Source organism: Poromitra crassiceps, assembly GCF_964638095.1.
Source record: "Poromitra crassiceps genome assembly, chromosome: 6".
Taxonomy (NCBI): domain Eukaryota; kingdom Metazoa; phylum Chordata; class Actinopteri; order Beryciformes; family Melamphaidae; genus Poromitra; species Poromitra crassiceps.
In genome coordinates this window covers 4,392,491-4,407,983 of record NC_139627.1, presented here as the reverse complement: position 1 = coordinate 4,407,983, position 15,493 = coordinate 4,392,491, and the positions used below count along the sequence as shown (strand labels likewise).

General features: G+C 42.2%; 1 protein-coding gene across 1 annotated transcript; it reads left to right on the top strand.

The window, feature by feature from the left end:
- The first annotated feature begins 8,846 nt into the window (after positions 1–8,846).
- Positions 8,847–14,934, top strand: mmp9 (matrix metallopeptidase 9). The gene is made up of 13 exons (XM_083639033.1): positions 8,847–9,137; positions 9,523–9,761; positions 9,978–10,126; positions 10,272–10,400; positions 10,882–11,055; positions 11,163–11,336; positions 11,439–11,612; positions 11,701–11,856; positions 11,979–12,201; positions 12,296–12,435; positions 12,540–12,690; positions 13,934–14,037; positions 14,172–14,934. The coding sequence occupies exons 1-13, from the start codon at positions 9,000–9,002 to the stop codon at positions 14,297–14,299; spliced, it is 2,079 nt and encodes a 692-aa protein (XP_083495159.1). The 5' UTR covers positions 8,847–8,999; the 3' UTR covers positions 14,300–14,934.
- Positions 14,935–15,493: the final 559 nt, after the last annotated feature.

Below are 15,493 nucleotides of genomic sequence, written 5' to 3'. Positions count from 1 at the left end.
TCACGAGGCAGAGGCTTCTTGCTGGTACAGGTTCTTTATTCACAGTTATTCATATTTACAACTCTCCGCTGTTGTCATGCTCATAGATAGCAGCTTTCCCTTAGGCAGTGCGCGGAGACTGATGCGCATGCTCAGTCTCCCTCAGGAAGTGGTCCCACAGCATAGTGCTCCCCAACATAACACTCCCCCACACAGTTCCTATCTGTAGCGGAGACACTACCATTGCTCACCACTATGTGTGTACTGCTGATTCGCTACATAACTATAGAGGTTCTGTTTGAGTGAGGGCCAGCAAAAAGGAGCCAAAGAGAATCTGCCAGCTGCTGTATCTGTAAAAAAAAAAGGCACCACTCTTTGTTTTGGTCTGGCCCCCTCTTTTGCTTGAGGCAGAACAGATTTGGAAAACAGCTCTTAAAAGAAGTTATGGAGGCGTTGTTCCATATACAAAAAGAGTTAAATAAGCAATAATAATATTTGGGGCAATCAGCGCTGTCACTCCCTTGTGGCTGTGCTTTGGAGGGCAGAGGATGGGGCACGCCCATAAAGGGCACTGCTTTTATGCCTGGGAGTAATTCGCTTTTTTAACTGTGGTGGTGAGAGATGGTGGTCCATAAAGCCAACACACACAGCCACACAGCAGCTCCGCCTGCCTGCCCGGAGCGGCAGCCAAAGCCCTCAGCAGACGCAGTCTAACCCCTCACAGCTGGTCCTCAGCCAAGTCCTCCGGCTGCTCCTCAGTAATATGGAATCGCATGAACTCACACACATTATATACTGTAGCACTTCGACTTCAGACCATGACCCATATCTCCATCTAGTAGCTACTTCAATCACGATAGATCCACATTTTCTGTGGGGCATCAATTGTAATAGACCCAACCAACCTGATGATGCTTTGTTCATTTACAGTAGCAGCTGACTCTGATCGTTACTGAATACTCTAAACTGTCTGTTTACATATCGGGAGCAGGCCTATCTCAGATTTGTTTTGTTGGATGACACTGGGTGTATTTTCACTGTGACAGCTGCAGCGCGTGCCGTCATATTTTGTTGATATTGCAACTGAATCTGATCATTATTTGCCTGTGCTGTAACGTTGACAGTTTAGTGTCAGATTTGTTATGTTTTTTTTTACTTTTTATATGACATTGGGCACATTTGTGAGAGCATTGATGGTTATATTTTACCTGTCAAATGTGAATTTAATTGACTGCTTTAAACTTGAAATTGAAGTGTTTGTGGTCTGTGCAGTGTTTTGCAATAAAAGTCAGGAAATGATGGGATTATGTCTAAGAGATGTTCATTTTAAGAAATAAAGGCCTGTCTCTAATATAAGCCTCCACTAAAGCCAATATTAGAGGATTTACGATAAATAGCCTACTTGTGTAATCTGCGTTGTGTAGTCTCCCCGCCTCGGGGATCGAACCAGGAACCCCCCCGGCATGGGAAGCAGATATGGGTAACAAATGACTGAAACTAGCTGGCAAGTACAAATCACGTTGATTTCAATGGTGGAATCTGTTTACTGCTAACTTGCACGGTTGTTGAGAAAATTTAGTTTTTCTGTGTTAGCAAAGTAGGCTATCAAACCAAAGGTTTCTATTGTAACAACAACAACAACCTCAAAACAGCGGTCCTACGATGGTTCCCCAGTTCCTGCGGTGCGGACAGAACAAAAAGGCGGAGTTCTTCCAACTGTTCTTACTTGGAACTATGAAAAAGTTCCTCCGGTCCGGAAGCACCTGAGGTAATGATGTAAGCATCCAAATACGCCCTTTGGTTTGAGTTTGTCTTCTGTCATATCCTGTTTCCTTCACTTGAGTGACCCAATCCTGTGGAGTACAGTACCTGCCTGGAAGCAGAGGAAGTGTGTGTTTGTGGTTTGCGGTGGCCAGCTGGAGGCCCGGTGCCAGAGCCGGAGGCCCGGTGCCAGAGCGAGAGGCCCGGTGCCAGAGCAGGGGACAACTAAGCAACGATAAGGATCAATGCTCTATACGGCTGCATCTTCCAGCTTTGATCAGCTTGAAACAATACAATGCTTTGATCTCCGGCAATGCGCTGGAGGTTCATTTCCAAGATCGGATAAAGACAAGCTGCCATCCGGTGTACACATGGTGACTAAGTGCTGAATAAGTGCTAATTCTAGGATTCCAGAGTATGATGAGATCATCCCAACCATCGTCTAATTTTAGGTTTCTGTTGTTGTTGTTTTCTTGGAGCATGCTCTCTCAGATTGCCCCCAATCTATCAGGAATTCAACTAATTATCTCCCAGCATTCAACCTGGGCTGAATGTGATACTGGAATGGTTGACATGTCACCTTGTCCTTGAGTTCCATATTGCACTCTCATTTGGGCATTTGAGCGCATAATAATGCATCTAACAATGCTATTGATCCAGATGAAAATAGTTATCTTGTAATGTAATATGTTAGTGATACCATTTATGTTGGTTCACTCCATGTAGAAAATAGTATAGTTGGCTGTTGATAGTACTGCATATGTAGTAGTAGTAGTAGTAGTAGTAGTAGGCTAGTAGTAATAGTAGTAGTAGAAAACTTGAATGTCCTCTAAGGAGGCAATTTGTTGTACAACACAGTACATGATGAGGACACAGACACATTAAAATGACATACACAAATCATGAAATCATCTATAGCAGTCAATAAATCACAGTAATACTGTGCATTTAAAGAGCACATATTAGCAGCCCGGCATATTTAAAGTGCACCTATGACATATTATATATAAAAAATCTATTGCGCCCCATGGTGAGTACATGTAACAGTAGTGTATTGAATTGAATCTGTTTGGATAAAGGATTTAATGGAGCAGAAATAACCGCTCCGGGCTGCCGTTCCAGGGAGAGATGAGTCAAGCCTCGACTCAGATGACTGAAATATGGCGACTGTTATGGAATTATTTCAGTTGACCTTAGTTGATTCATGACTTCTCACAGACACGCTGCTGTATGTGTGACGCTTAAAGGAACACTCCGCCCATTTTCAACCAGCTTTGTATCATTAGAACATCAGTAGTATATCAGAAAACTGTAAACGGTTTTGAAGTCAGTCATTTAATTTGACAGTTATTGAGTGTTAAACTGTGGACCAGTGAAATCACTAGTCCACACTAACTCAAATTAATAACTCATTAACTCAAATCAACTCTCAATAACTGTCAAACTATTCATCATTCATCTAGCTTGACAGTTATTGAGAGTTCATTTGAGTTAATGAGTTATTCATTTGAGTTAGTGTGGACCAGTGATGTCACTGGTCCACACTTTAACACTCAATAACTGTCAAATTAAATGACAGACTTCAAAACAGTTTACAGTTTTCTGATATACTACTGATGTTCTAATGATACAAAGCTGGTTGAAAATGGGCGGAGTGTTCCTTTAAGGCCATGAGTGTCACAATATAATTTCCATCCAGGTGATTACTTTTTTGGATCAGGTTTGTTTGAGTCCGAGTTGGTTTTCTTTGTTTTGCGGGTCATTCATTCTCCAAGGATGTTTGTATAATGCCAGCCTCACCCCCCCCCCCCCCTAGGCATAATAATCTCTCTCACAACCTCAGAGGGATTGTGTATATTGAGAAACAAATACATATAGCACCACTAACACTGCTCATTACGGCTTTGATTTATTACAGGGGTAATAAATATAAAGATGATTATTCGAAAATGAGGAAACATAAAAAGAAAACAAGAACTTCTTGGCAAGCGGGGAGAAAATGATGCAGGAGTTAAGTGGGTTAGAAACACAAAGCCTTTCCCAGAATAACTGCAACACGCAGCATATAGTCAGCAAGGCTTGGTAAAGTACCTGGGCAGAGCGACGGGGTTAAGATACCCCACATCAAACACTCCGCGTGACCTGTGTGTTGTACAGTCTCAGTGTCCCACCACAGAGTCAACAAAGCAGTGACCATAAAACACAACTCAGCTGAAGGCCTGTGAAGAGGGAAGCTGGCCAAGGAACCACATCAACTCCGGCAGACAGGAAGTTTTGGCGTTTATAACTGCTTGACGCATAGAATAAAACATAAACAGTTTGCTTTTAACGAGGCAGCTTGAAACCAAAACAGGGCACGTCACAATTTAAGTACCAAAGTCTCCAAACTTGCAGTAAAGCAAAAGTGTTCGAATTGTAAACATTCGAGAATCCAGGCCCCGCTAAATGAAATCAGAGACGGAGGAGGCCTGCTGGGTTTTGGTGTTCCCTCTGTGCAAATTTGAAAGTGAAGGTTAAAATATGACTGTTAGATGCAGTCACTGAGGTTTCTCATGGACCTCCAAACACAATAAGAGTTTTCACCTCCATACAATGCCAACATGCAGGCAATATATTCCGGGCTGGTACGGTAAGGTTTTGGTTGCGTTCTGTTTCAGCAGTTCCAGTAAAAATGACGTGTGCATGGCCACAGATGATGACTTTGTGATACGACGTCTCCGAGGAGGAACCGCCCCGTTGTTGCATGGCTGGTTAACCTAATCATATACATCTAGGTCATGTTGTGAGGGTCTTGCTGCTCCACCATGATATTATCCAGCTCTGGGACGGATGACGCAGTTGGCCACCTCTTATATGGCTACATGGTGTGTGCGCCAACAGGCTGTGTGGCGATTGAGGTCAATTTTTGGGACGCATGCCACACAAAAATGTGTATTTTTCAAGGTTCTTGTGCCAGACGTCTTTTTTGGAAGTAAAGTGGCGAAACCAAATGAAATGTGGCATTTGTTAACGTGCATGGAGCCGTATTCATTAAGCCTTTGACGCCATGACAAATCAGTGGCAGATGTTTTCAGTTGTTTTCAAAGCGGCCCTGGGGATCCTCTGAAGAGCCACAAATAAACAGACATAACCATATGATTGTGTCTGAATGTGCATAAAAAGCCTTGTGCCGAGCTTTGTGTTTGAAACTGGGCAGAGCTGCTGCAGTCTTGGGGAGAAACTCAATCTCTGTGACCAAAAATGTCCACTATAAATCAAAATGCATGTAATATAACTATATAACTGGTATTGTTTTTGTCAGTACAAAAATGTAGGAGCTAAACCTTCAACACAGCACTAAACATGTGTGTTATGCATAGATGTCTGTAGTATATACAAGTTAAATTGACATTTCATTTTTAAGTCTAATTACATTTATTACATTTAACAAGAATCTTTAATTTATTTTTATTTATTTGTTTATTTATTTATTTAACCAGGAAATTAGACTTATTTTGAGATTAAACTTCTCTTTTACAAGGAGTGTCCCAGCTAAAAGACAGGCAGCAGCACAATTATACAGTTGCTGACATTTAAAAACAAAAACAGATGACAAATTACAGAATCGTAAACGTAATAATAATCAACTACCAAAACATCTACAGCCACATAAGATTGCTTCCGAGTCATTTAGGAGCACTTTAAATGTATCTAAAGGGACCAGCTCCCGAAGATTCAAGCAATTTTGTAACTGATTCCAGAGGGAGCTGCATATACTTAAATGACCTTTTACCCCAGTTTAGTCCAGACTTTAGGGACATATCCTGGGAGCGAAGACAGTATAGTTTCGTTCCCATACTTTTTGGGTGATGTAGCTCCCTAGATAGAAAGGAAGGAGACCGAGAATAGCTTTATAAATAAATATATGCCAGTGATTAATAAGTCTGCGTGTGGACAAGGCAGACCAACCAACCCGAGCATACAGAGAACATATATATATTTTCTAAAAACAATAGAAAGATTTCACACAGGCACCATAAAGACTGAAATCCATTATGTAGGCTATATGCACAACAACAATAAGACACACCACTCCAGAGCTTGACCTTATACTGACAATAGGGTCAAGTCAATAAAATGGATTTGTTTTTAAGTGGGATTCGAAAATTTTAATTTCCTTTAAAATGATCCTTTAACAAGGATAATTTTATTATCCTTGTTAACTTACACTGACCCTCATTTTATTCTATATCCTTGATATTTTTAGCAACAAACGTCAATGCTTCCTGGATTCATATGGTGTTCTGTGTTCAGTGGGAAAATAGAGGAACTAAACTGGGAGATAATTAGAGTGTTATGTTCTTTCTCAGTATTTCATCCATTCACTGTACACATAATGATGAGAAAGGTGCTTATTGAGGAGAGGATATGACAACATTTCTCAGTTTCAAAATATGCATGCTATCAGACTGGAAATGAGGTTACAGACATACCGCTTTTAGATCTGTCCGCTTTTATTCTAAACCACAGGTCTTCTTCAGGATTTCACACCTCCTCTTGCATGAGGTAATTTTTAGGTATAGTGTATTTCCTTGGCTCTATATAAGGCAAGCAACTCATTCAGACGCTAAAAGAAGAGATCTATGAATTTCTTTGCAATTCTCCAAATTAGGAAAGTCCCTCTCAATTCCAACCATTTGCCGAGGCCAGTGCCACATGATGAGATTTGCAAAAACATCCTGAACGATAAATTCCATCTTCAGGAGCTCAGACGATGTTCCCTGCACTGTGCAAATTTGAAAGTGATGGTTAAAATATGACTGCTAGATCCAGTCATTGAGGAACTCAAATTATGTTTTATGTTGAGAAAATGCTGTTAGGCTATATGCAATCTGTAGACTTGTTTTTTCTTTGACAATTTATATACTGAAAATCTTCTGTAGCACTCTTTAGCAGATAATTGCACTTTAAATGCCATGTTTAAATTGTATTATGCTTTATATGTATTTACCTTTCCACCATGTCTTATTATAGTCAAGGACTATACGAGGGGTCAGCCGAGCAGCATTTTGGTAAACAAAGCGCGTTTCCGGGTGGAAACGGCAATGGAAACCTATGGAGCGAGCCTTGAGTGCTCACTCTAGCCCCAGCAGTGCGGTGTACATTTCAAAAACTGTGACAGTTCACACAACTTTAACACGATGTGCATATATTCGATTATTCCTCATATAGAATGGAAATAAGGCTTTGACTTTATTGTGCAATCCTTGACAATGCACTATTTCACAATTGTCAAACTAAACCAAACCAAACTGAACTGAACTAAACTAAACCAAACAACAGTATATGACATGTGTGTTTTAAGTGATCAGTTGAAGAAAGAGTTGTAACATTTCTCTACATCTCAAATGCAGGGCAGCCACTAAGTAAACATGCATGCGAGGACAGAAGGCATGTCAGCACTGTGCTCATTGAGAGAGAGAGAGAGAGAAAAAAAGCCCCCATATGCAGCTTTGGTCATTCATGTGGGAACCAAAGTGAGTCATCATATTGCTGGCGTAGATACAATGAAGCAGATTCAAGCAACACGTAATAACCACAGCCACCGCTGCCCACACCACCTCGACGCTCGCATCTCCCCACAAGACCAACGTATGCACATAAATGGACATATTACAGATGACAAAAATGTCTTATCTCTGCTACACACCTCAAACCGTTGTGTAGCAGAGAATAGCCAGAGCGACAAACGAGATCGAGGAAAAATACAGCCATCAGTGTTGCGATGGCCTGCTCATGGCCTAATAAGGTGTGATAATCAATCATTGCACCAGTGTGATTTGGTCATTCTGGTGATCCAGCAAGCCGGGGGAGGCGTTGCTTTGCGTCAGCTCGGTGTACGGTGGTGATGATGGAGCAGATGGTTCCCTAAAACTTTAACTGCCAAAAAAATATTGCAATACTAATCGTGTTACTATATTTTGCAATAAATCCAATTCAGTGAATTATTATTACACACTTGAAATTGGGACACCTCAGTCAAAATGGCCTGGACTTGTTGGCTTATCATCTTAGGAAATAAGATGCAGCATGTTTTCCAATGTTTCTGCAGTGAATCTACTTTGGGCTTGACCCAATTTGACAACTCATTCAGTAGGCAACTCGGGATAAAGAGGAAACAATAAAAAAAAAAAAGAAGGAAGAAGGAAAAGCTGGAACCAAAAGCCTTTATATTAGTCCTTCTTTGACTTCAGAAATAGGAGAAGTGTCTGACTGGATCTTATGACGAGTGAGAACATCTTGCAACACTCGTCTAGCCGACACACTTCAGGTGAAAATACATGTGGAGTGGTGCTTTTCCCACGAGCTAGAATAATGACTGACCTCAAAATGATGAAGACGATGACGATGACGACAGTGATAATGTACATTGAGCGTCTAAAGATGATGGTTTATGAAGAGTTTGAAAGATTTTGGATGCTCTATAGTGATTATTTCCTACAGAATTGATATGATCAGAATTCCAATTCCAAGAATCTTCCTCACTGCAAATTGTATTTGTCAAGCATGGGAGCAGAGACAGAACCATTTATTTAGAAACTGCATTGTTTTATATTGCTGTCTTGTGACTTGTATTTTAAATGTACCATTGTTTTACTGTTGTATGTGCCTTGCAACCCATGAGGGTTGTTGGGCACCTAGAGTGCATGACACTTAAATCAATTAAATCAATCAATCAATCAATCCAATTCATTCAATGTCAAACATTTGTCCGAGTTTCCAAACAGCATGCATTACTTTGCTGATGAAGTTATAATATAATCATAACTATAATAATTTGCTGTAATTGGCCCGTCCTATAGCCCCCACTGCCGTCATCAACACCGCCCCCTTTCCGGCTTATACACCAAAAAAAGAACAATTAGCACATCACTCATTAGCTGTTGGGTAAGACTAAATGTGGATACTTTGGAATTTCCCCCACGTCCATTCAGCCCATGTATTTTGTCAAGACCCAAAGTGGGAGGGTTGAGGTTTGTTTCAAGCGGGGGCGAGGTTAAGTGACTAAGACGTTACATAGCATAAATACAGGTCCATGACTCTGAGGGCACAAAGCACAACGATAACAAGAAGCACCAGTCCAAACACTGGGAGAACACCGATGACCTTCTGCTGAGAAGCTTTTGTTTGTTTGTTTGTTCAACTGAGAACTTGTTCACACTTGATAGGCTTTTGACTATAACTTCTTGTTACGTTTTGCAGCAAATCCAGGTCTCACCATGAGATGCGGCTGCGCTTTAGTTCTAGTAGTTCTGGGGATTTACTCGCAGGATGCATGGAGCGTTCCCCTCAAATCCACCTTCGTCACCTTCCCGGGAGATGTCCTCAAGAACATGACTGATATGGAACTGGCAGATGTGAGTAGCAGATGAATCATTTTGTCATGAAAGATTACTCTAGCATTCTCAAAACAGTGTACGAGCTGTGAAGTAAAGATGCTTCAGTAAGAACTGAGCTGTCTATCATAATGCTGAAGCGAGAAAATCGACTGTTATTTTAAAATGCAAGTTATACGAGTGTAGGCTGGTGCAGGTAACACGCAGGGCGAGTCATGGCATGCACCTGGGGTCAGAGGGTATGGCCCGGAAAAATGCATGACTATTAGGTCTAAAAAGTATCAAAGACTACCACTCTTTAAGGGGAAACGTTGAAGTTGAATATCTAGCCTCACTATACAGCCTTTCCCAGAATGTAATCATCTACCTGTTCTGATTTCTGTGGTTTTGACGCTTTCTCCTCCAGGGCTACCTGAAGAAGTTTGGCTACATGGAGACGCTGCAGCGCAGTGGCTTTCAATCCCTGGTGTCCACCGCCAAGGCTCTGAAGAGGATGCAGAGGCAGATGGGGCTGAACGAGACGGGACAGCTGGACCAGTCCACCCTGGACGCCATGAGACGGCCTCGCTGTGGGGTGCCTGACGTGCGCAGCTACAAGACCTTTGAGGGAGACCTCAAATGGGACCATAATGACATCACTTACAGGTGAGTGGACCACTCCAGAACGGCCATCCCTTATTCTTTAAGTTGGATGACAAATAGAGTGCTCTGTGTGACAACTTATTGGTGTTATAATGCTTGTGCTATTTAATGCCCACAATCACATCTAGAAGTGTCCAGTGGAGATATGCTGCTGTGTATCTTCTCAGTGATGATCTGTAAAGCATCTGAATACAGTCTGGTTGCCACTCTTCTCCACAGGATCTTGAACTACTCTCCAGACATGGATGATAGTCTGACTGACGATGCCTTTGCCAGAGCCTTCAAGGTGTGGAGTGATGTGACACCTCTAACCTTCACCCGCCTCTATAACGGGGTCGCTGACATCATGGTGTCGTTTGGCAAAGCCGGTAGGTGGTTACAGTGTGTCATTTTATACATTTTATGTCACATATTTGGTATGTATGTATTTAGCTTCAGTGTAAAAAATAATAGCATAAAAACAAATCTTTCTTGATGTGTAATATTGTCGGTGTTTCATTATTGTCTATCCAGACCATGGAGACGGATACCCATTTGATGGTAAGGATGGTCTTCTGGCCCATGCCTATCCTCCTGGTGAGGGGATGCAGGGAGATGCTCACTTTGACGATGATGAATTCTGGACCCTGGGAAAAGGACCAGGTAATCACCGACCCCCTAGAACACATGTGTCAAACTCAAGGCCCGGGGGCCAAATCCGGCCCGGCACCTCATTTTATGTGGCCCACGAGAGCTAGCAAAGAATGCAATTTGCACAATACAATTCTCCGCAATACGGCTAAAAATAGCTATTGTTAAATTAAATAAAATTTTAGGCTACTAGTTGTCTGTTTGCCATTGTTTTCCCTATAATTCTGCTTTCAAATCTAGTTAAGTTATTAATTTAAGTTATTAATTAATTAAGTTATTACTAAAGAACAATAATACATTTATATCACGTTAGCTTTACAACCGGCCCTTTGAGGACAACCATAATGCTGATGTGTCCTGGGATGAAATTGAGTTTGACACCCATGCCCTAGCCTAGAAGATCTAACTCAATCATTCATGGGACAATGCTTCCCCCTAGTGTACAGTTTACGAATGACAATTAAATGATGTATGATTTCTGCTGTCCCACTAGTTGTGAAGACTCGCTATGGGAATGCGGAGGGTGCCTTGTGCCACTTCCCCTTCATGTTCGAGGGCAAGTCATACAGCACCTGTACCACCGACGGTCGTACCGACAACTTTCCGTGGTGCTCCACCACAGCCGACTATGGAAAGGACACGAAATTTGGCTTCTGCCCCAGTGAACGTACGTGAGATTGACATTTGATCTATTTATCTGGAGGCATCATACTGTGTAGGGCCAAAGGTCTGCTTTGTGTCATGCTGACAGATGTCTCTTTCTTACCCGAACAGTTCTGTACACATATGGAGGAAACAGCGATGAGGCCAAGTGCGTCTTCCCCTTTGTGTTTCTGGGGGAGACATATGACGGCTGCACCACCAAGGGCCGCGAGGACGGATACCGCTGGTGCTCCACCACAGACAGCTTTGACAAGGACAAGAAATACGGATTCTGCCCCAGTCGAGGTGAGCGGCAGGAAGCGCATGATTCAAGATAAATCACTCCTCAGCGCTAGTATCATCATGTTGGCTTGTTTCCTTATTGTTATGTCTTCTGTGTTTGGACAGACACCGCTGTAAGTGGTGGAAATGCTGAGGGAGAGCCGTGCCACTTCCCCTTTAAGTTCCTGGGTAAGACGTACGACTCCTGCACCAGTGAGGGACGAGGAGATGGCAAGCTGTGGTGCGCTACCACCAACGACTATGATGAAGATAAGAAGTGGGGCTTCTGCCCTGACAAGGGTGAGTAACGTGAAAAAACAGACAAAGTAGAGTCAGTGGAAATGCTATATTCTCATCATTCAATAACAATTATCCTCATGTCTCCCAGGTTACAGTCTGTTCCTGGTGGCGGCCCATGAGTTTGGACACGCCCTGGGCCTGGATCACTCCAACATCAGAGAGGCCCTCATGTTCCCCATGTACAGCTATATAGAGAAGTTCTCCTTGAACGAAGATGACGTCGAAGGCATTCAGTATCTTTATGGTACATCATCATGACAACACTGTCGCACTTTCTTACTTTGTTACAGTGTAATCCGGACATTACAATCACATCCAGTAACAATGAATGAATAGGTTCTAATTTCAGCCATTTGTTTTCTTCAGGACGCAAAACAGGCCCTGACCCCACTCCTCCTCAGCCCAAAACCACCACCACCGCCACCACCACCACCACCGCCTCCCCATACAATACTGAGGAGCCTGAAACTTTGGCTCCAACAGAACCCACACCACCACACCCTGTGGATCCATCCAAAGATGCCTGCAAGGTGAACAAGTTTGACACCATCACTGTGATTGACAACGACCTGCACTTCTTCCTGGACGGGTAAGCAAGCAGCCGAGTCTTGTCTTTTTTTGCACCACAACATGAATGCAAACCGTCGGTGTTGTTGTGCTAATTTGTTGGCTGATCCAAACAGACATTACTGGAAGATGTCCAGCAAGCAAAACGGAGGGCTCAAGGGTCCGTTTTCCATGTCTGAGAGGTGGCCAGCTGTGCCGGCTGTCATCGACACTGCCTTCGAGGACCTTCTGACCAAGAAACTGTACTTCTTCTCGGGTAACGCAGCTTTACACGATGTATATTTTGGAATAGAAGAACCATTAACACAGATCATCGTAATCATCGACACATGATTGATTTTTCTTGCATTTTGCCCACAGGGACTCGATTCTGGGTGTACACAGGGCAGAGCGTTCTGGGTCCCCGCAGCATAGAGAAGCTTGGCATGCCCAGTACTGTTCTGAAGGTGGAGGGGGCGCTGCAGAGAGGGAAGGGGAAAGTCCTGCTGTTCAGTGGGGAGAACTACTGGAGGTGAGTTTGACTTAGACCTACTGGAGGTGAGTTAGACTTAGAACTACAACTGGAGGTGAGTTAGACTTAGAACTACTGGAGGTGATTTAGACTTAGAACTACTGGAGGTGATTTGTGAGTTAGACTTAGAACTACTGGAGGTGATTTAGACTTAGAACTACTGGAGGTGAGTTAGACTTAGACCTACTGGAGGCGAGTTAGACTTAGACCTACTGGAGGTGAGTTAGACTTAGAACTACAACTGGAGGTGAGTTAGACTTAGAACTACTGGAGATGAGTTAGACTTAAAACTACTGGAGGTGAGTTAGACTTAGAACTACTGGAGGTGAGTTAGACTTAGACCTACAATCAGTGGTGGAAAGAGGACCAGTGTCCTACTATATTAGAAGTATTGTTGCTCTGCTGATATTTTACTTAAGTCAAAGTAAAGTCAGGCTACTCTTCTCTTCTACTCAATTATACAGTAGTAACATGAGTAAATGTAATACTTCCACCCTTGTCTACAATAAATGTATTTGTGCAAACCGGCAGCGGTTGGAGAAGTAGACTCATCACTGGAAGATTGTCAATTCAAATTACCAAACTAGAAAATTTGGATCTGGGTGAAACATCCATTCCCCCCACACACACTACTGTGTTTTTGTGTAGCCCTCCTTCCTCCCAGAGCAGAAGTGTCAAACTCATTTTTAGTTCCCGGGCCACATGCGACCCAATTTGCTCTCAAGTGGGCCAGACAAAGAGAATCAATGCATAATAACCTATGAATAACAGCACCTCTAAAATGGTCCATGTTTCTTTTAGTGTGAAGAATTACAGGTACATTTTAAGAACACGTTTTCACATACAGTAGGGTTATTATCTCATCTACCATAAGCTTATCAAACAAAGGATCAAATCAACTGTCTGTAATTGTGCATTACAATTGATGGCAAAAGGAGTAGCCTACTGAAAATAGTTTGCCATTTAGTGATGAATACAGAAAACATGGAATAGGCTACAATTTTAACTTGAAACCTGGTACCTGTTATCCTTCACAAGTGCATCACATTGGATTGAAGGACTTCTGAGTAAAATTGTCACACTTTGAAAAGTCAAAGCCTGTGGGCCGGATTGGACTCTCTGACGGGCCGGTTCTGGCCCCCTGCCCTAGAGCATTACAGAACATTATCAACATGTGTGATGAAGTATGGGCTATTTTTTTGTCATAATTTGCCATTACATTCTCGAATATGTGTTTAAACAGGCTTGACGTGAAGGCCCAGAGAATCGACAAAGGATACCCCCGATACACAGATTTGGTATTTGGCGGCGTCCCCAATGATGCTCATGATGTATTCACGTACAACGGTAAATATCTCTTATCATTTTTAAATATTTTTTCACCATAGCCTATAACCTGTACAGCCAAATCACAGGATATATTTGTAACATTCCTCATCGTTTGGTCTATTATTTTTAACTTGAATATTTCAACGTTATAGGTCACCTCTACTTCTGCCGGGATCGCTTCTACTGGCGTATGAACTCCCGCAGACAGGTGGACCGTGTTGGCTACGTGAAGTACGACATCCTGAAGTGTTCAGACCCCTCAGGCTCTCGCTACTACTGAGAGGCAGATCAACAGATCCTCACGGGCTGGAGAACCACTGTGATGTGGGGGCGCCACCTTTCTCTCTCCTGCGTAGGGGACAAGGAGAATGTGATGCAATGTTTGTGTATACAGTTAGCACCTGTTGTATGATTTGTATGTGCTTTCTAGGATGTGAATTATTGGCCACATTTAATGTGGGCCTTTTCTAAAACATACAGCAAATGGCCGACAAACAACTCAATGGTTCACTTCAGGGAAGAGAAGTGTGAGTGACATCTGCTGGCATTGCTTCGCCCTCAGTCCGATTATCTGTGAACAGAAAGGTTATTGTGGCCTAAAATGTTAGACCCATAAACGACAGTCTGCATCAGATCAGATGCCATGTTTGCAAAGAAATAATTTCTCTATGTCTGACAGGTTCAGACATCAAAAGTATTTAATTAGTCCGGTATTTATAGCAGTATAATATTATTTTTGTGTTCAAAAGCTTGTTTGTTTTATAATTCTATGTGTATTTCTGAAAATGGCTTAATGGCCAATTACTTGCACTGGATGGCATTGCATGTCTCCTTCACTGAAATTATTTATAAAATGATATGTTTTGTATTAAAGTTAAAATTTGAAATCCAATAAAAAATTATGTGAGAACTGCAGACTTTAGTAGTAATCTCTCTTGTGTGTCCACACACGCTTCATAAACAACTGACTGATAGATGGTTTAGAGACAGGGGTTTTCAAAGTGGGAGACGGGCCTCCCCAGGGGGGCTCCAAACCGTTTCAGGGAAAGCTCAGTAAATGGAAGTGGGGGGAAAATACACAAGTTATTGAAAGGACATCACATAGAATAGCCTAAAATGTGTTATTTTAAATAGATAATTCGGTGATAGTTTTGGGGTAATTTTACAGTTTTTCCCACTTTATCAGTCAGAAACAAATCACTTCAGGCAGACCTTTTCTATGCATTTGGACGGTGTATAGTCTGATGTATGTCAATAATAATATCAGACTATTTTGGTTCAATTGTTGAGTGTGTGTGTGTGTGTGTGGGGGGGGGGGGCTTTGTCCAAGCTTTGAAATAGAAACTTTAGATTGTTTTAGACACGCCTGCAACATGCTGTGACCCACGTTATCACAAATGAAGATAGACACATAGCTCAAGGGGTGTAGATATAAAATATGTATAAAATAAACCATTTTCATACTACTCTGGAT